The following is a 21,655-nucleotide window of genomic DNA, read 5'->3' as shown; positions in this document are numbered from 1 at the left end:
AAGCCGCTAAACACCGCTACGTTTATTTCCTTTTTGAGGGCAACGAACCGTCTTGTGCCATTTGATCTCAAATCTGAAACACTCGAGCACACGGTTAGTCCACGTGTCATGTTGTCATTAACACCAAAACACTTAGGGATCGAAATGCCCTTTCAAGGTTGATGTAGGCTTTCATGCTTGTCTTACGTTGAAATCCTCCACTTCATCACGGTCACTTTGTGAAAATACTCAATTTGCTCCCCAAAACTCTAATGTGGGAGACCTTCACTTTGATCACATCTTCACATGTACATTACAACCAAACTGATGGCAAGCTTCAATCATTTACTCTCTTTGTATGCTCATCTTGAACTTGACCTTGATGACCCTCTCCATATGGGCTATAAAAGGTTGTTCCTTCAAAGCTCTCCCATATGTATCACCTAACCCTCAACCAAGTAACATTTACATAGTATGGGTTAGTTCACAAGTTCAATTTACAATTAATTACCATATGCTTCATGCATATAATCCTCGAGGCACTTTTCTTGAACTTGCTCTTCTCAACCTTGATGAATCATCACCACTTGATGTCATCTCTCATGGGCTATATGAAATCTTCCTTTTTGATCCGAACCCAGGAGTTGCACCTAACCCACATATAGATATACCAAATGCATAGTTTATGATTTAGTTCACAAAGCGCAATTAACAAATGCTTACCATACCACTAGATCCCATGTGGTACATAATTACGCTTGTGACTTGACCAACTTGAATCCAATATTTGCACTTCTTCTTGATCAACCTTTATATTTTCTTATCACTATCTTTATGATATCATCAATATCACTTTAGTCCTCTTCATCTTCTAATACAAAATCTTGAGACACCAAATGGATTCTTCACTCGATTACTTGCTCCATGACTTGGTTAACCATGACTCAACTCATGAGCTCAACATAACATCATCATGAAACCGTATGTTGAATCCTTATCTTGTTATCATTCTCTCAATATATTAATCTTTCATGGGAACTTCACTTTCTTCTTCTTTACAATATTTGATTCACTCATTGAAATCCAATAACTTCATGCCTTCAATTCCATATACATTGCTTACTAGCATTCCTTCATATAAAGATCAATGCAAACCCTTATCCATATGGATTGTCATCGGTTACCAAAACCACACATCCAATTGTCAACAACTCAATGCATATATTTATCTTCATGACATTTATCATTGAATTAACAAGTGGTCTTTATGCATTGCCTATGGAACATTCCTTCAAATACATCTCAACTAAAACATTAGTCCATAGGGATTGTCATTAATTACCAAAACCATACATGAGGCAACATGCACTTTCACCAAGGAACAATCACAACTACAAACACCAAACAAATGTTTGTTCCGATATTTACCGTTGTCCCTTGTCTACAAGCACTGATCCTGATACTACTATTGCCACGGAAGCCGGCATCATTGTTACTACTCCCTCTGTTTCACCTCTGTTTCAGAATGCAGGGCTTGTTGACTGACAATCTTTTTTAAAGTTCGACCATGATTGTAGCAAAACACGTCAACATATATATACTGTCAAACCAAAATGTCATGAAATATATTTCCCAATGGATCTCATGATCTTTTTTTGACACATTATGTTTTGATAATTTTTCTATACATTTGGTCAAATAAAATTAGACAGTCAACATATAGTCCTTATATTTTAGAACGGAGGGCTATACTCCTTAAATTTTAGAATGGAGGGAGTAATATGTTGACATATCTTTTTCCCGTATGGTGCCTCTAGATAGACCGGATATCCAGTTACTCGAAAAATCGGGGGTTGATTGCTTTAAGCCCGCATTTGTCCTATACAAAATTTGGTTGCAAAATATAAATAAAGATTTTATTTGCTCATTACTTCTGATTAGCTTGCCAAAAAATTGGTTTTCACCCAACAAGAACCAAATCTTGCTCAACGGCCAAAATTTTGATAGGTTAAAGTTTGGTCGGCATCCAAAAATACTCCTAACCCAACTAATGTTAAGTCTAACTATAATCCAATTTAACCAACTAATTGTATGTCTAACTATAGTCCAATTTATACATGTATTCGACATAAATTTAAACCTTGGTGAATTTTGTCATCTTTGTCCCCCGTCATCCCGAAGGATGTATGAAACAACCTCCGTGTATCTTAAGACCTTTCTTTCAGTTTTCTTTATCTTAATACCTTCCTTTTAGTTTTCTAAGTCTCACGACTACAGCTCACTCCATATGATTCCACCCGCCAAAAACGAATTTTGTAGACAATCTTGTTTTATGTTTCCAGCTCCTGGAGTATTCATTTAACTAAAAACTTGATTATTAAGTGTGAGGTATAAAATTTATTTCAACTCATCCTCCTTCTATTGACCACATGTATGAAAAATTAAAGAAAATCGCCCATTGCATCCAAGTCTCTTTGAGTCAAATTCGTTGTTTCCTTGTCTTTTCTTGATAGGACTTCCAGATGCTCCACAACTATAACACTCTGGCTCCTAATTTTGTCGTCTGCACTTTGAATATGTATTGAACACTGTTGAATATATGACCTTATAATATCCAAGCCTTTGGTGTTGACTTCAACACTTTCTCAGATTGTTCATATTAGACTCTGGTTTGGCAACCATCGTTTCATTCATTTGGTAGAAATGAAATGAAATCCAATTTTTGATACGATTTCATTGGTTGAATTTGAATTCCTTGTTCAAAAATCATGTTTGTCTACCACATGCATTTGTAGAGTGAGAGACAATTTCAGAGAAATGATAACATTTGGAAAGGAATTGGGGTTAGTTATAGAGCAATTCCATGAAATTTGAGATTGAGTTCATGTTGCCAATTTCGTGCCAACCAAACAAGTTTATTTCTGGAATTCAAATGAATTTCAGAATTCTAAATGATGGGTGCCAAACGAGCTGTAATGGAATTTTTGGAGAAAATTTTGATCACCTGACTGCATCGATCTGATCGACCCGGACGTACATTGCACTCAGTCATGTCCCTCTCTTTCTCTGCTTGCTGTAATGTTTTCTCTTGCACCTATGCCTCAACTACCAAGCTTCTCCGCCAATAGGATCCCTCCCCGTCTCTCTCAAGCTCCTCCTCAATCCTTAGCACACACACCAAATGAAGTGCTCGGTTTGAACTTTGGACAGGTTGAGAGCTCATTCGGTTCAAAGGAAAATCAAAACAGGAAAAATGCAGGGATAGGATTTTTTCGTTTGATGGTACTGTTCATGCATTCGGTTCATAGAAATGAAACATAGGAAAAGTGGAGGGGAATTTCTTTTATGGAATCTTTCAGCCCTCATTCGTTTCACAGGATTTTCAAAGGAAATCCAAAGGATTGAGGATTCCTTAGGAAAATGCACTGTAGATGCATTCGTTTCGTAGGAAACAAGCAAATTGATTCCTTAGAATTCTCACTGATTTTTTTTTGGTTTTGGAGGAAAATAAACATTATGTCCAATCTCTTTTCTATCATAGGAATGAAGTTGGATCATTCCTTAGGATGGCAAGTTCCACCCTATGATAATTGTAAGGTTTGCTCTTTTCTTATGTTTTGCTTTCCTTTGAACCGAATGAGCCCTCAAGGCCAAAACAGAGGAATTTTAACATCCATTCAGACCTCACTTTTCAATTTCTCTGTTTTGCAATCCTCTGTATTTGAATCCTCTGTTTTGCATATGCTTTCCTATCCTATTCCTATTTTTTCTATCCTAATGCATTCCTGTGAACCGAATAAACCCTTAGTGGCACTTGCCATTCTAAAAAATTGATCCAACTTCATTCCTATGAAAAAAAAATGTTAGACCTAATGTTCATTTTCGTCCAAAAACAAAAGAATTTCATAAGATTTCTAAGAAATCATTTTGCTTGTTTACTAGGAAAAGAGTGCATCTAAAGTGAATTTTCGTACGAAATCCCTTTTGAGTTTAGTGTGAAATTCCTTCGAGGTTGCCCGGTGTTGGAACACCCACATCCCAGCTGCTGGTCCCTCGACCAAATATCCCCCGCCTGTGAACCCGGTCCACGAAAACTCGAGGAATTATCCTTCTCCTCGTAGCTCTCGTCAGTTCTCGTTCTCCCCAGCCTCCTTCACTATCCACTCGGCTTAAACCCCCATGCTGCTCCTCTCCTCCTAACCCCCACCTCCGCGCCACATTCATGGCCACCCCCATCCCCCCCGCTCCGCCACCCAATCCCCATCACCTCCTCCTCCACAGACCGCCAGCCCTAACCCCCCCTCGCCGCCTCCGCCTTCCAATTCGCCGCCCCCGTATCGCCTCCGCGGCCGCGGCCACCGCCACGGCCACGGCCCCCGATGACATCGCCCAGCTCAACCACCGCCTCCGCGTGCTTGTTCGCCGGCGCGACGCCGCTTCCTCTGCCTCATCCGCTTCCTCCTCCATGGACCCCGTCCAGGCGGAGGCCTACCTCCACATGATCCGTGAGCAGCAGCGCCTCGGCCTCCGCCAGCTCCGACGGGACCCTGCCGGCCAGAAAGAGGAGAGAGACAGCGGCGTCGACGACGGGGACGAGGAGGAGGAGGGCGGCGGAAGGAGGAAGGGGATGGCAGCCGGGAGCTCGTTGGGGCACCGTGTGGACCCGCGGGAGCTGGAGCCTGGCGAGTACGTCGTGCACAAGAAGGTCGGCGTCGGCAAGTTTGTTTGCATCAGCGGAGAGGACGGCGAGGATTACGTTTTCATTCAGTACGCCGACGCCATGGCCAAGCTGGCCGTCGACCAGGCCGCGCGCATGCTCTACCGATACAACCTGTATGCCCCCGCGATTAACCCAACCCACCTCTTCCCGTTTCATATCTATGTTATGCAGCTCTTCTAATTTCTAACTCGTGGCAAAATCTAAGGCAAACCCCAAGTGGTTCCGTATCTCATTCTCCACAGTCTTATTTGGGGATTACACCCCAAAAATCGATTCCAACAGATAACCTATCCCGTTCCCCATTCCCCATATCCTGCTCGGATTTGATGCTAATGCTGATGCTGAGGCTAATCCCTATTGTGTGCTAATATGGATCCCTATCCCTAATGCTAATCATTATCGTGTGCTAATCTATGTGAAGGATTGTGTTGCGTGCTATGATTGTATTCTAATTAGTGATACTTTGGTGCTAATCATTTTTATGCGCTAATCATGTAATTTGATGCTAGTTATTTTTATTAGTAGTTCTTATGTTACATGTAATTACTAATTACGATGTTGCTTGGTGTTTTCAACGTAGATAAAGTACCATGAGCATGCTTAATTTTCTTATATATGTGTTGTTACTTATAATATTAATAAAATACAGGAGAGTTGAATATGGGGAATCCGGAGAGAACAAAAATATGGTGGACAAATCTTTTATAGGGATCACCTATATAGGGATATGGGGTCAATTTTGGGGAAGCTGTTGGATACTGTCCAATTCCATGCTTTGACCAACAATTAATGAACTAATGCATGGGTTGTGTTATAGGAACTTCCCACAACAGTTCCTTGGAAGCTGAATTTCAATCTTTTAGAACCAGAAAACCCCACTGAGTATACTGAAATGTGCTTAAGCAAGCACTGTAGTTGCACCTCTTCTTTCGCTGGTGTTGCTTGCAGTTTGATTTATGTTATATTGTGGTCTGGTCCCTTGAGTTTGTTGGAAATTAAAATTCATGTTGACCATTTATCCAGTTTGATGTTTTATGCAGGCCTCATGAGAAGAAGCGTCCACGGAGTCTGAGTAAGCTGAATGATCCTTCTACATGGGAGAAGAGGAGGCTGAAAGGAAAGCTTGCTGTTCAGAAGATGGTTGTAAACTTGATGGAATTATATTTACAGAGGATGAGGCAAAGAAGGTCTCCATACACAAGGCCTGAGGCAATCGACCAGTTTGCTGCTGAATTTCCTTATGAGCCTACCCCAGATCAAAATCAGGTCTGTTTTCAATTAAACGCGTCTGTTCTTCCTTTGAATTTTGAATGTGGAATACAATTCGTTAATTCTTTCATGGACTAATGCGGTTGACATACTATCTGATAGCGCAGTGTTTGCTTACATAAAGAGTGTAATGCATGGTAATGATAGTTTGATTGCTTCTGAGCTCAGGAACACCTTTATTTACTTCTGCTTGGGAGCCTTTCAGCAGCTCCCTTTATAGTTACAGCCCGCTTTAGGAAATTCATTGTTGCATCTGCATTTTAATGGCAGGCTTTCATAGATGTTGAGAAAGATCTGACTGAGAGAGAAACACCAATGGACAGATTGATTTGTGGAGATGTTGGATTTGGTAAAACGGAAGTTGCAATGCGTGCTATATTCATTGTTGTATCTGCAGGATATCAAGCTATGGTTCTCGCACCAACTGTGATACTAGCTAATCAACACTATGATGTAATGTCTGATCGTTTCTCCAGCTACCCTGATATAAAAATTGCCATATTTAGTGGTGCTCAGGTATACCATGATCTGAAACAGGATTAACCTTAGTACAGCCTATTGCATCGATTTTCATTCTCTGTTTCCAAATAATATCTTATTTCCAGTAATTTTTCGCTTTTAAACATGTTTAGTTTATCTTGACCCTAGAAAGTGTTCCACCCTAATATCGTCGTTCTTGATACTCTAGTTTGTCACGGTGCAGAAAAGATGAATGGTCTTAAAATGCATGTTGGGTTCTGCTATTCGTGGCAGCACTATCTTGTTTCCCTTTTTTCATATTTTACTCAATGTTCGTACTCTTATCGCACAAATTCATTTAAGGAAATATCTTCTCAAGTCGTCATCCTTTTCTTCTAGGACCTCAAATCATGATAAATAATTCTGTTAATGAGAGCTATTCAATAGTAAGTACATTTGTTTGCTTAATGGATTGACTATTATTTGCCTGACTTGATATGTATCTTCTTTGCAGAGCAAGGAAGAAAAAGATGAGCTAATAACACAGATTAAGAGTGGACATTTACAAATAATTGTTGGAACTCATGCTCTTCTTACAGAACGGATGGCCTATAACAATCTTGGTCTCCTAGTAGTGGATGAAGAACAGGTACCGATTATGAATCCTTATGTTTCTCTTATGTTGATTTCATATCCTTGAGCTGTCTTCGTTTAGTCTGGTGATGTGCATTAGTTTGATACTGATGGTTGTACCAGTATGCATAAAAAATGGTTTGACTATTTTTTGAGGGGATATAGCATTGGTGAAGTACGTTGTTGGAGATGTATCGAAGAGATAGAAGACTAATTTAAAGTTAGTGTAATTTTCATTTTAATAAAAGAACTTAATTCACTCTTTGTAAATGCTGAAAGCTTAGTTCTTAGAAAGCTCCACAGTTTAATGCCGTGATAGACATTTTGGAAGAAAGTGCAAGTAAATGGTTACTAATAAAAGTATGGATAAATATCTTGCAAGAAAACTCCTGGCTTGCCATATTTTTGTATACACATCTTCATTAGCTTTTATCTTTCTTCTTAACAGAAGTTTGGTGTCCAACAAAAGGAGAAGATTGCATCCTACAAGTCTTCTATTGATGTTCTCACTCTCTCTGCAACACCAATTCCACGAACTTTGTATCTTGCTTTAACTGGTTTTCGTGACGCAAGGTAGTAAGATTTTGTTGCAATGCTTACTATACTTTACCTTCTCTTTTTAGTTGGGAGGAAGACGTTTCTCTTTCTTAAACAAATATGGTTTATTGATGGCACTATATGGTTACCGATTTTTTGAGATAATTGCTAGAGACCTAAATGATGGTTATCAGGTTATGGGGTGTAATCAACCAGAAATTCTGGTGCTTGGAGAACATTAGCTGGCAGAACTAATGTTGTTTGCTTGTAACTATTTGCTGATATATCACTTAAGTGTGTTGTGTGGGTGAAGTTACTGTAAAACTAAGATGCAACAGAAGTTTGTTGTGTTATTACAATTTAGTTTGATTGTTGAAAAGAGGGATGATTGCTAGCTCCCTTACCTTAGTGTTCCAAACAAACTCATTTTGATAGTGCAACCTTTGGAGGATTACCGTCTATTGGTAAAAGGATGAGCGATTGCTAGCCCTGTGCTGTCAATGGATCATTTAGATTCCGTACTACAGCCAATGTATAGATGCATTAATATAGATTGCAAACAGAATTCGTCAACACTAATGTAATGTGAGTACATAATACATCTGACAATTTAATCATACTTCTGTCATGTGGTTTTCACTTTTTTTGTTTTCTAACAGAAGCGTATTCTTGCTTTCAGTTTAATGTCTACACCACCTCCAGAAAGAGTTGCTGTCAAGACCTATGTGTCAGCATTTAGTAGAGAACGGGCCCTATCAGCTATCAAATTGGAGCTGAAGCGTGGTGGTCAAGTTTTCTACGTTGTTCCTCGAATAAAAGGTCACAACTTTGTTATCTTCAGATGACATTTTTACGATATAGTAATATATCTTCATGATGTGTGAACACAACTTTATATTTTACCAATGTGCAGTCTGGTGTTTTTTAAGTCAGGTTTGTGAGTATGGAAAGCAATTGGTTTTCCTAGAATTCATCCGATCAAACAATGATTTGACAACATTTTTCAGCAGACCTGACCTCAGTTTGAAACAACATAGACTCTTTTCAGTATTTTAATCGTGCAAGTTTCAATTCAAGGCATATACGTGACAATTAGCAATATGAAGGCAACATGGATGATACAAATACCAACTGTTCAACATTTGCATACCGCTGTAGTCCAATTTACCTTCTTTATTTTAGCAAGTAGTGCAATTTACCTTGTATATCTAGAGTGCAGAAACGTATCTGTATTCTGTAATACATCTGTCATTGGAATTGAAATGTTGAAAGCAAAAGTTCATTATTATACATGCTTTCCATAATTTGAACTGAGCCTTATAATATAGAATAAATAAATTGTATGTAAAGGATTATGCTTGCCATAATTTGAATTGAACTTTCTGCACATTCATTGATGGAATGGCAATAAACTTCTCAAAATGAAGTATGATTATGAAAAAGTTCTGCCACTGAAAAGAAAATATTGTAATCTCAGCAACACATAGATTGACATAATATATTTATTGCAGTGAGTAATTTAGAGGCAAGAAAATGATAGAATCATTGTTATAGGCAAGAACATGAGATAAATGCCAAAATTGTATTGGTCAACTGGTATTAGGTTGTTATATATGGCTTTGTCAAACTCTTTTTCTACCTCGTCACTCAAACCAATGGCCAGCCCAATTTATTACCATGTGCATGTGCCCTTTTCAGTATATGTAACGATGCACTAAATCTAATTGAATATCATGTTCCTTCATGCAAACACCTTGGTATAACAATGCACTTTGGCCTTTTAAAATGCCTATGCACTTCTCATGTTTTGCTTCGTTTTTCAACAGCAATAGACGATGTATTGCAATTTCTCAAGGATTCTCTTCCAGATGTACCGATGGCTGTTGCTCATGGGAAGGTTAGCTGACTAAGCTGATTAAGTATGCAAGACTCTGCATTTACCATGATATTTCATAATTGTAAATCTATATGGAGAACATTCTCCACCTGGTCTTGTTGTGCGAATGCCTCTCTTGGCCATCTGATGGTGCGTTTGTGGACGAGTTGGAAAGGGAGTGCTTCATCTTCCTTGCAAAGGGAAGAAGCTGGAGGAGGAACAAGGGGTAGGAGCAGTTAGATGGACAGGATGCTGACCTGCGAGGCGGCGATGGATTGATGCTCGGTGGATGGGTTCACTGGTGCCCCTGGCCTTAGGCGAATGGCCTCCGTGGTGCGTGTGTGTGTGTGGGGCGGGGGGGGGGGGGGGGGATGGGGAGGTGCAGTGGTGGTGGTCGAGTGGAGGACAAGAGGAGGTGAAGTGGGAAGGTGGAATAGGACGGAATGGGAGAGGAAAAGCGGGATGAGGAAGAATTATTTGTCGCTTTTCCCCATTCAATTTATGTAGACTTCGCTTTACTCAAGTCATCTTATCATGGGATGGTACCTACATTTGATAATAATTTATGTTCTTGTTGCATAGACGAATGTTGTTTTGGCTTCACTAACCAATTTTCTCGTGAAATATTTTTCCCACAGAAAGTGTCAAAGAATATACAACTTGCCATGGAAAAATTCTCTTGCGGGGAAATAAAAATTCTTGTATGCACACACATAATTGAAAGTGGAATAGATATTCCAAATGCCAACACAATGATAGTTCAGTATGCTGAACTATTTGGGCTTGCCCAGTTGTATCAGGTGGCTTTCTTTTCTTTTGTGTTTTACTTTGCCTTTTTGTCAAAATATTGATATTTTAAATCTGGGTTCATGTAAATTTGGTTGATTATTTAATAATAGAATAATAATACTCATGGACAAGCATTGCTTGATCATCTTGCTGGAATCTTTGTTCATTGTACAAATACAAAATAAGTTATGAAGAAAGATATCTTGCCCGCTGCTGCCATAAACTGTTAACTGATTTCTGTCTTTTCTACTTAATTTGCTGTGAGACACTGTTATAGTACTTTTATCCAATCCGTGCCTTATCCTTTCATGTTCTTTCTGATCCATGTCTCTAAATCACAAGTTCACTGCTATGCTTTTCCTTCACAGTTGCGAGGAAGAGTAGGAAGATCGGGCAGAGAGGGTTTCACATACCTCTTCTACACTGATAAGTCTTTGCTCTCAAGAATTGCTATGGTGAGCTATGTTGCCTTCTAATTTCCTATTTATATTGAATATTTATGCTCATAGAATTAAACGTACCTGTGCCTGATGCTGAAAGCATATTTGGGTTGTTATAGAATATTGAAGTTCCAATAACAAATATTTTCTAAGGCCTATTGTCCAGTTTTGGTTGTACGATGGTACCTATAATTTAGATGTATTTTTGTTGAAGACAACTTGGTTCTAAATGTTCTCAACTAAGTTTCTGGTTAGTATTGATGCTTCTAGCGTCACCACTCCTTTTTGTACAGGGAGCAGTAGGGGAATCCCAACTGAAAATGAATTAAAGAGTAAACTCATTTACAAAAGAGTCTGCAAGATCCTTATGTAAACAAAAGTACAAACGGGTAAAATAAGAAATAAACCCTTCATATTCTGTCTTATTCTACAGTCAGATGTAGCAAACTACATTATGGGGCCTAGTGCCTACTGCTTTTATTGCATCTGATGTCTGATCTTTATGAGGAATCTGCGCTGGGTATGTTGTAAAAGGATAATTGATTTCGTGTCGCCTTAAGATATCTTGCACAGTGAGTTCAGGGTTGTTTTGTGTTATGCCATTGTGAAACTAAAGCCGTCCTCAACAGCTCAACCACTGTCTTCATCATCTCCTTGCTTCGCTGCATCTTTTGGACAGTTCTCCCGGCTCTTACTGAACTTTTCATTAGCTGAGTAGTTCATTGTCCATGCAATTTTCTGATAACTAGAGTTACCTTTTCTCGCTGGTTCTTGAAACAGTACTTCCCCCAGTTTTATTATAGAAAATTAGAAAGTCAGAACCAGATGTCTTGTATGAAGAATTACAAAATAACAATTCTAAATGTGTGACCAAACAGATGTGCAACGACCAACCTGCTCTCTGGGATTACAGTAACAGAATCACCTTATCTGAAAACAGTTAAAACTCATATAACTGTAAACATTAGACTGGCATTGGTAAAGATGCTTTATCATCTCCTGGATTTCTATACTACCTATGCTTATCTTGCATGGCCCTATTGTATCCTACTTCCTTGAGGGTTCCATGTCCCCCATTTAATTTCATGCCCTGATTCCTCCACTGCTGATTCTGTTTTTTTTTGGGCAAAAAGCTCTTCCACATCCATTGTGCGTTTTCAAGGAGAGGTCCCACATAAAATTAAGTTTAGAACACCTTCCTTTTGGAAGTAGCACGACAGAAGGCCATCTTATTTTACCTGCAACCTGAAAAGATTGTGTCCTATTAGGATGGAGAATGGACTCCACCTCCGATTTACCAAAAATATACTCCCTCCGTTCCTATTAATTGGCGTGGATTTAGTACTCCCTCCGACCCATATTACTTGTTGTTGATTTAGTGCAGCTTTGTACTAAATCTGCGACAAGTAATATGGGTCGGAGGGAGTACAAGTTGTACTAAATCCGTGCCGATTAATATGGAACGGAGGGAGTAGCTTTCTTCCAAAACTATGCGCCTTTCCCCACAATCTAGTAGACCTTCACGTATCTTCATTTGCAACTCAATGCTTGCATCTGCAGGATAGACTTGGAGCTATTGAAGAGCATTCGGATCTTGGTCAAGGTTTTCATGTTGCAGAGAAGGATATGGGTATTAGGGGTTTCGGAAGCATGTTTGGCGAGCAACAATCTGGAGATGTTGCAAATGTTGGCATCGATTTGTTCTTTGATATGCTTTTTGATAGCTTGTCAAAGGTATAGTCATTCTGTTCATAATATACTACTTGGTTTTAGGTCTGCAACAGAGCCTGCTTTTCTAACATCTCATATTTATGATCATGTTCTTGTTTATCTGATGTAATTCTCAGGCTTGAGCATTTAGACCTTTTTACTAGGAAACACCTGTATTATGAATAATTTTAGGTCTGTTTGGCACAGGTGGATTCCACGGAATTTCTAGGGAATTTTGTGGATGGTTGTTCATTTTTGAAATAGAATCCCCAGAATTCCCTCAAAATCCCGTGAATTCCACCTGTGCCAAACAAGCCCTCATTGACGCAATATGCTGTGTAAAAGAAAACTCACATTTATAGTTGTGGTGTGGAGGAGGAAGCAGAGACTAACCTTGCACTGCTGCTGCTGTGTGTGAAGTGTGTGTGGCGGTTGTGTTCTGTGGAGCCAAGGGGAGCTCCTCCAGGAAAGCCTTAAGTAGTTAGGTCATAGCCACCATGGGCTGAGCTGACTGAGTAATAAAGATGTCTAGTAACATATCCAACACCCCCCTCAAGATGGGTGATAGATATATATCATTCCCATCTTGTCGCAAGCTAAATTGCATTCTCTTGTCCCCAAGCCTTTAGTTAAGCAATCTGCCACTTGTTGTCCTGAAGTCACATAATCCAGCTTTATGATTCCAGCATCCAGTTTCTCTTTTATGAAGAATCTGTTAATTTCTACATGCTTGGTTCTATCATGTTGCACTGGATTATTTGCTATGTTGATTGCTGACTTGTTGTCACACCAAATGTTCAAATATCCGTTCTTCAGCACCGTCAATTCACTAAGCATGTTTCTCACCCACAGCATTTCACTCAATCCTTGGGACAAGGCTCTGAATTCTGCTTCAGCTGTTGACTTAGAGACAGCATGTTTGTCACCCACAGCATTTCACTCAATCCTTGGGACAAGGCTCTGAATTCTGCTTTAGCTGTTGACTTAGAGACAACTAACTGTTTTTTACTTCTCCATGACACTAGATTTCCTCCAACAAACACACAATAGCCCAAAGTTGACCTTTTGTCATCCAAGCAACTCGCCCAATCAGCATCACAGTATCCATCTACATCAAGATGTCCTTTGCCTTTGTAAATAAGTCCTTTTCCTGGAGTCCCCTTTAAGTATCTCAAGATTCTGTATACTGCCTCGAGGTGCTCACTCCTAGGCTCATGCATATACCTACTTACGACTCCTACAGCATAAGCGATGTCTGGTCTTGTATGACATAGGTATAGCAATCGACCTACGAGTCTTTGATACTTCTCCTTGTCAATTGGCTCGCCCGATTCAGCTGTAACTTTATGGTTTTGATCCATAGGAGTTGGAGAGCACGGCAGCCCAACATGCCAACATCACTAAGGAGATCCAGCGTGTACTTTCTTTGTGATAGTGCTATTCCCTCCTTTGATCTGGCCACCTCTATTCCAAGGAAATACCTCAAATTTCCGAGATCCTTAACTTCCAATGCTTGGCTCAGATTTTTCTTCAATCTTGTTATTTCTTCTTCATCATCTCCGGTTATTATGATGTCATCTACATACACTGCTAGATAGTGATTTTTCCCTTTTGAGTGTTCGTAGAAGACCGTATGATCACCATTACACTGACCGTTGATCAATTTCATACATATTCAACACTTATCTTTTAGAGATAAGTGCACATTACCCCCTAAACTTGTATCAAAGTTCACATTACAACCCTTGACTCTACTTTGGTTTGAAGTACCCCTCTAACTATAAAACCGTTTAGAATACCCCCCCCCCCCCATCCCCTAAGTCAGATTGACCGATTTTGACCCCGATTTTCATTGGTACAGTTTAATTATCTTGCTCTCAAAAGATGTAAGATCCACACCGTTGATCGATTTCATACATATTCAACACTTATCTCCAGGCGTGATGGTAGTGAGTGAAGAAAAGAAAAACCATGTTTCGCAAAGTGATCAATCTGCAATCATAATTACACTTCCTAGAAAATGGGAGAGACAATTAAATTAAGATGAACATGCGTGAAAGCTTCTGGAGGCCGTACATTGGGATTGGGTGATGTATTTGTATTGCGATTTTCTTTTCTTTTTAAAATGCTTAAGTAGTAGCATGAGCCAAGTGTTGTGCTTAAATTACTGCATTGTATGCTTCTTGCTGTAATTATTCTCGAATCTTGACAGTTCTTTTTTCTTATTTTCAGGTTGATCAATTTTGTATTAACCCTGTTCCTTACAAAGATGTTCAGGTGAACCTAAAATACCTTTTGGGTCGAACAGCTTTACACAATCACCGATTTGGCATGTTATTCATATTGTTTGCCCTTTTACTTTGTTCACGAACACTATCTGATTGCCTCTATTCTTTGCACAGCTGGATATAAACATTTCTGCACATCTCTCTTCTGAATACATAAGTTATCTTGAGAATCCTGTTGAATTGCTCAATGAAGCAGCAAAAGCTGCAGAAAAGGATATATGGACCTTAACACAATTCACAGAAGATCTTCGTCGACAATATGGGAAGGAGCCCCGTGATATGGAGGTCTACAGTTGTTAATATTTCCACTGATACTAAGTGTTCTTGATGTTACAGGTTGGTGGTTTAATGCCTTTTTCTCTCGCAGTTGCTATTGAAAAAGCTCTATGTGAGGCGGATGGCAGCAGATCTTGGTATCTGTCGAATATATCCATCTGGCAAAACGATCATCATGAAAACAAACATGAACAAGAAGGTTTTTAGGCTCATGGTAGAAGCAATGGCTTCTGAAACACATCGGAACTCCTTAACATTGACTGGAAAGGAAATTAAGGTAAATATCAAGACATCCCATGTAGTTTCTGTGAGCATGTTAGATCTCGAAAGGAAATCCCCATAAATACTCATCGTGAAAAGTATTGGCGTGCTAAACAATGGTATGCTGTTTCCTTGAGTATGTGAGAAAATCCCCTTAAAAGGAATCATTGAGAGAAGTCGTGCTTTTATTAACAAAACTCTCATTTGCTTTACATAATTGACTACAACGCTCAAAGCTTTTATGTCGGAGAATCCAATAAGCTCATATATGGACTATTAATAGATGTGTATGACAGTTGTTGGTACTCGTAAGGTCTCTTCTAAAATCTGACTGTCCATAGAAGTATATTTATGTGCAGCAATGAATTCCATCGTTCTATTAATAAATAAGTGACTGGTTTGTCTGAGTGGAAGAGATAAAAACAAGAATGACTCTACTCCTGCTGGCAAGGGTCACTCAGTAAGCCTATTTGCCAATTGGACATATAATTGTAGATTTGAAAGGGTGTGATGGTGAAGATTTCAACAGGGCCGTTATCAACGAGGCAGCACTTTGGTGGCTGGCTGGAGCTAAGGAGCTCAGGAAGCTGCGGTTGCACGCTTGATCCCCTGAGATTCTGCAACCGATTGCCGCAGCTTCGAGCAAAAAAAAAAGATCGCCGTAGCTTAGCTTTGTTTTTCTGCTTTCTCTTTTTCTCTTGCTTTTTGTTAGGTTAGGCTGGCACTTCTTTTGGGTTTTTTTTTTTTACTTTTTAGTGTTTTCTCATTTCTGTATACTTGCTGGCTTTTGGCTGCAGCCATGTTTGTGGTATTGTGCTTTGTGCCTTGGTGTTTTCTTCTAATACAAAACGACACACGTTTAGGTGTGTATCCGAGAATTTTGTGATTTGGTCCACTTATAACATCTCATGGTGCTCGATAAAAGCTGCATTGTTGAGTGCTCTCGTGAAGATTTATTGTCATACAAGCAACACATAAATTTCCTTTGCACTAAAGCCTGGGAGCTTGTATCTACCCTTTCCAACTTGTACAATTTTGAAAATTCTTTTTCCCATGTATTAACAAGTTTGCTCTTTTGCAGGCTGAACTTCTGGTCACTCTGCCAGATACACTACTTCTGAACTGGCTTTTTCATTGCTTAGCAGATTGCTATGCAGTAATGCCCGCCCTTGTGAAGTACTAGATTCTTTCATCAAAATGAAGGTTTGACAACCACTATAACATGGAGCAAACTATTCATGCTCACGAAAATGAGAAAGCAAACAGAGGTATTTGATTAGTCGGACCATGGAAGGTCCCTTCTTGTGGTGGTATTGGCAATTCAGGCAAGCCCAAGCATTCCAATCATATACAGTATTCCTTAAGTAAACTCATGAACATGTAGCGTGACGGACTATACCTATACATGACCTGGTACCATCTTAAACCTCTGAATTTCATCTTTTCTCCAGCTTTTAACAACTATATATGTCATTCCGTGTCTGACTTCCCCGGAAATTTTGCAGGATGCTCGATGGAAAGGCATGAACTGCATCTCTGCATTCACTGACAGTTTGTTTAGCTAGCAGTGGCTGATGGAATACACAATCGCTAACCCCAAATGCTGTTGATCAACGGCGTTACCTGTCATGGCATGGTTTATTGAACAAATTTGAGACCTGAATCTGAGAACTCGGTTCAGATTCTTCGTAACAGAGAACATCACCGAGTTTCCTCCCAAGTCTTCTGGCAGGAACTCAGCAGTATTGCTCAACTAACTGGTACGTAGTGTTACTTTCCAACCCATGTACCATACACCATGGTGTCGACTGGAAGATTTAGCAGTTCGTGAAAAGGCGCCAATTGGTCAGTTGTTCATTCATCAAACTTGTAATGACATTTCAGTCGAGAACTGCATCTTATTCAATTTGTTGTAAGCTAGCATGAAGCGATCAAAGGCACTTGTATGTATGTAGTATTATACTCCCTCTGTCCCATATTAAGTGACTCAAATTTATCTAAATATAAACGTATGTGTATAGTAAAACACGTCTAGATAAATGTAATAGAAAGTTAATATGGGACGGAGGGAGTAGATCCCAAAACTTGCAGCAATCTTTTATGTATATTTGTACAACTGGGTAAAAGGTGTGCCCAAAAGCGAATATCCCAAAAGCGGTTTCTATTACTTCGTCCGATCCATATTAATTGTCAAAATATTACATCTATCTAACTCTTTTTAGCCATAGGTACTTCCATATTTGGATGAACTTGAGACGATTAATATGGATCGGAGGGACTAGCAAACTTTAACATTGCTAACATGGCTTCTACAACTGCGAATGTAACCTCTTGCTATTCCTACAACCAAAAGTGAACATCCATAGAGGACTAATTTGCAATGGGGGCAATGCGGACTGGAAAAAAAGGTGACGGTCTGGCTAGGAGAAATATCATAGGCCGTCTAGCATTCTAGCGCACCTCTATCGAAAACACGAGGGCCAAAGCCACGCTAATTTAGCTACCGGGTCACGGGACAGAACTAAGAATTGACATGCTAGTGTTGGGGATCCGTATGCAATGTTCATTCGGATCATCATGTATGGCTTATCGCATGGGCGAGGAGCAGGAGAACGATAAACGGTTTCGCGATAAACGTTTGGTTTATTTTTGTAAAGCGTACATGCCAGAGAATCCCGGTGCCCGGCAGTGCTTCTTGGGGTCTGCTTGTTTGGGCTCCAAGAATCTGCTCCAACGGCTTCTGAGATGTAGAAGCTGGAGCCCAAATAAACAACTTGTTTTGGACCGGTTCCTACCAACGGCTACCGTGGAGCGTTCCAAACCAATACATTACGAACGAGAAGCTGCCATTTCGGTGCTTCCGACCGCTGCTGCAGCTCCAGAACTGAACATTTTACCGATTTACCCTCCCACCAATTCACATACAACACCCGAATTGCCACTCACCCCTTCGTTCTATTCCCAACCAACCCGAACGACTGGACCCCTTCCGGTCTCTTGGCCGCCACCTATCTCGCTCTATCTCTCCAGCCACCGGCGGCGGCCGTCGCCTCTTTCTCCGGCCGTCAGCTCCTCCGCCTTGCTCCTCAGGATGGCGGAACAGATCTGCATCCCTCCTCTCCGTGGCCCCCAACCGCCACCAGCCCACCACCACGAGCTCGGAGCTCCTATCCCGTGGACGGCGCGGCCACTTGATCTCTTTCAACCAGCGCCGCCGCCCCTCGATCTCTTGCCACCGACGCCGCACCAAGCTTCCAAGGCCGCCGCCACGCGATCCTGCTCCCACCGCCCCCTGCTCCCCTGAGTTCCCGCCGTCCCCCTCGTACCTCCGGTCGCGCTACAGCAACTCCCGCCGCCCCTTGCTCCCCCGAGTTCTCCCCATACAACAGCTCACGCCAGAGCAGCTGAGTAGGTGGAGGCACTGGAGCGCCTAAGCGTCGATTGCTCCAGGCCCAGCTCGCTCCGTTCTCTCGATTCGGGTTGTTGTCTCGATTTGGGATGCTCTCTGGTTTTTTTTTCCGTTCTTGCTAGGTAGGAGTATGCGGCCGGAAGGAGCCACCTTCTCCCTCTGCTTTTGGTCTGGTACTCTGGTCGGTTATGTTCTTCTAGTTCTATTCTTGGAGACTTGGAGATCGCTACATATTCCTCGATATAAAGACCACAGACTGAAGAGACCTGAACTATTAGGTCCCATTGTCATACTGTCTATCTGTTTATAAATAGTCCACTTAGCAGCATAACTGAATGAACATGCCTGGAGGTGAGTTAGTGTATAAACATGACCGGATGTGAGTTAACGTATGCATGCACGTGAATGTGTCGAAATTTTGCAAAATTGCTCACCGTTCTTTTTGATGTATATATGTGTATTTCTGTAAGATGCTATGACTTGAAAATAGGTCAACCAAATTCTTGTCACATGTATAATACACTCTTAAAATATACACCGTCTAATTCAATGAAAGTTGGTCAGCTGCAGGTAAAAACAACTCTTAAATGACTTGTCTACAGTTAAAATGATACAATCAGTACTTATACCGAATCTACAGAACTATAGGATCATTTATATCATTTCAGCACATTTCAGCTGCGACCACAGCTATGAAACAAAGACACATCAGACAACTTCAATTTTACAGCAGCAGTAGTTAGCAGGGACAGCTGATTCTAGGAGCTGCAACCGTAGAATCTGCAGCCGTGAAGTTCCAGCCCAAACAAACACAACCCGTCAAGTTTTAGCCCAAACAAACACAACCTGTCAAGTTTCGGCCCAAACAAACACAAGGCCTCGTCCCACCGCCACAGCCGCCGTCCACGGGCAGAGTTGACCGCCTCTCCCAGTCCCCGCCGCCGCGCCGCGTTCCTCGCCGCGCCCACCCGTCGTTTTCTCGATCTTGTCCCAAAGCCTCCCTTCCTTCCTTCCCCACTCCTCGGAAATCGTGCTCCACCACCGATGGCGGAGGCGCTGCTGCTCGCGTGCCACATCCTCCTCGCGCTCGCCCTCCTCTCCTCTTCCCTCTCCCACCTCCTCCTCGCCGCCGTCGCCCACCTATCCCCGGCGCACGCGAACCACCACCGCTGCCTCCGTTTCCTCCGAGAACACCCGACCCTCCGCCTCCTCCCCGTCCTCGCCGCGACCCCCTTCCCCTTCCTCCCCGTCGCCCCGGTCTCCCGCCTCCTCCCGTTCCTCCTCCTCCCTCCCCTCCTCCTCCTGCTGCCGCTCCCCTTTCTCCCTTCCTGCCACCAGCACCTCCCGCTAGTCCTCCGCCCGCTCCTCCTGTCCCTCCCGCTCTCCCTCCTCGCCCGCGCGGGGGCTTTCCTCGCCGCCGCGTTCCCCTCCTCCGACCTCCAGGCCCACGCGCTCTCCGTCGCGGCCCTCGTTCTCCTCGCGGCCGCCGCGGCCTCCCTCGTCTCCGCGCTGTCGCCCCCCAGAACCCACCACCACTTGTTGGCCGAGACGGCGCTCGCCTTCGCGGGAGCTGTCGGGGGTCTCTGGTCGCTCCAGACCGGCCTCAGCCTCTACGTCGACTCCTGTGTCCCAGCCGGCTGCCACCGGCTAATGGACGCGGCCCTCGCGCCGGCCACGCGCTGTGATGTCGGCGAAGTCAGGCTCCGGGCTGTGGCTGTCATGGACCTCATGCTCTCCGTGCATTGCGTGATTGCGGCGGCTGCTGTGGCCGGTTTGTACCTTGGGGTGGCAAGGTGGTGCGGAGTTGACGCTGGGGGTGGTGGTGCAAGCGTGGGGACGGGTAGGAGGCATAATGGTGTTGGAGGTTCTTATGAAGCCCTTCCTACGGTGGCATCGTCGGGGGCTGTTGCGGAGATGGAGCATTTGCCGATGAAGGGTGTAGGTGGCAAGAGTGTGGCACAAGAATGAGGATGAGTTGCGCCCATTCACTAATTAACTAGGTATATTGTGATCCTCTGATGTCAATTGATATCGCTTAGATTCCACCGTCTGAAAAACTTAGCTGTATGGGTGGATTTTTTAGTTGAAAGGGTGGCTGAATATTTCGACGAATTGGAGATCATTAGTTGCTAGGGTAGATGGTTACTGAAATCTGTGATATCCATTGTCCAATGGAGAATAATGTGGAGCATGGTCATTGATGTGCATCATCCACCAACCACATTGCACCGTTGTTCTTTACAGTATGACATTTGGTAGCCTTGTACAGTTGTTATGAAATATTTACTTTGCATCATTCTTGTTTGTTCTTGTTACAGTGTCCCATGTGATCGTCGAATGGTTTTGACATATAAAGTTATTCATAATTTCAGGTCTAATGGTCGCCTATGCCAAGTTCCTAAATTTGATATCGGTAGCTTTACGTAATTCGATTATAAATGGACAATAGGATTATCCAACAAAGAGGAATATATCTACTAGTCCTAGGCTTGCATGATTCGTCTTTGTTTATCTTATTTATATTTAGGCATTATCCTTGAATTTTGCAAATTAAGATATTTTTTTTACAGTTCATGTTATTTTTATATCCAGTATAACTCAACAGTATAGTTATCTCCCAGTTCAAAATGACAAAACCAGTTAATACATATTTTTCATTCCCAGTTTGTGGTTAAGCGTTGAAGCAATTTTGTTTCATGGGTGATTCTGTTAAGAATGTGTCAGTTTCTTATTCTTTCCCAGGCTATTTTGCTGTAAGTTCTGCTTTATTAGAACCAAGAATCTGTTGTGGGTGGGCATGACCAATGTATAAGGTTAACATTTGCCATAAGCTGGGACCCATAAAGTTTGCGAAAATAGTCACAATGTATAAAGTCACTTTTGCCATAAGATGCATGCAAGAGGGAGATGAGGAAGAAAAATAATATTTTATTGCTTATGTGCTGTCCACAAGTCTCAGGTCACCCATAAGCTTAAGGACAACTTCAATTTTTTTACAATGTATAAGGT

The 21,655-nt window shown here is 41.7% G+C and overlaps 2 protein-coding genes across 3 annotated transcripts; both read left to right on the top strand.

Moving 5' to 3' along the window:
- The first annotated feature begins 4,157 nt into the window (after window positions 1-4,157).
- LOC100828428 (ATP-dependent DNA helicase At3g02060, chloroplastic) lies at window positions 4,158-17,391 on the top strand. Of its 2 annotated transcripts, XM_003577461.4 has the most exons (15): window positions 4,161-4,812; window positions 5,740-5,965; window positions 6,239-6,484; window positions 6,942-7,076; window positions 7,509-7,633; window positions 8,277-8,416; window positions 9,424-9,494; window positions 10,112-10,273; window positions 10,631-10,717; window positions 12,263-12,436; window positions 14,645-14,689; window positions 14,815-14,985; window positions 15,068-15,253; window positions 16,319-16,650; window positions 16,743-17,391. In XM_003577461.4, exons 1-14 carry the CDS (start codon window positions 4,202-4,204, stop codon window positions 16,418-16,420), a joined length of 2,481 nt encoding a protein of 826 aa, XP_003577509.2. In that variant the 5' UTR covers window positions 4,161-4,201; the 3' UTR covers window positions 16,421-16,650; window positions 16,743-17,391. The 2 variants fall into 2 exon arrangements, with proteins under 2 accessions (XP_010237679.2, XP_003577509.2); XM_010239377.3 differs by lacking the exon at window positions 6,239-6,484 and having other exon boundaries at window positions 4,158-4,812.
- A 2,157-nt stretch (window positions 17,392-19,548) lies between these two features.
- On the top strand, window positions 19,549-20,961 carry LOC100828130. The gene has a single exon (XM_003577460.4). The coding sequence runs from the start codon at window positions 19,691-19,693 to the stop codon at window positions 20,612-20,614; it is 924 nt and encodes a 307-aa protein (XP_003577508.1). The 5' UTR covers window positions 19,549-19,690; the 3' UTR covers window positions 20,615-20,961.
- The last annotated feature ends 694 nt before the right edge of the window (window positions 20,962-21,655 follow it).

This window comes from Brachypodium distachyon, chromosome 4 (genome assembly GCF_000005505.3).
Source record: "Brachypodium distachyon strain Bd21 chromosome 4, Brachypodium_distachyon_v3.0, whole genome shotgun sequence".
Lineage (NCBI taxonomy): Eukaryota > Viridiplantae > Streptophyta > Magnoliopsida > Poales > Poaceae > Brachypodium > Brachypodium distachyon.
Note: the sequence above shows the minus strand (reverse complement) of the source record. Positions and strands in the feature narration are given on the sequence as shown.

Excerpts from the sequence above, each read along its gene's own strand:
- LOC100828428 (XM_003577461.4), top strand. The coding sequence starts at position 4,202 with ATGGCCACCCCCATCCCCCCCGCTCCGCCACCCAATCCCCATCACCTC. Across the intron at positions 7,634-8,276 it reads ACTGGTTTTCGTGACGCAAG|TTTAATGTCTACACCACCTC; the intron begins GTAGTAAGATTT and ends TCTTGCTTTCAG. Across the intron at positions 10,274-10,630 it reads GGCTTGCCCAGTTGTATCAG|TTGCGAGGAAGAGTAGGAAG; the intron begins GTGGCTTTCTTT and ends TTTCCTTCACAG.
- LOC100828130 (XM_003577460.4), top strand. The coding sequence starts at position 19,691 with ATGGCGGAGGCGCTGCTGCTCGCGTGCCACATCCTCCTCGCGCTCGCC.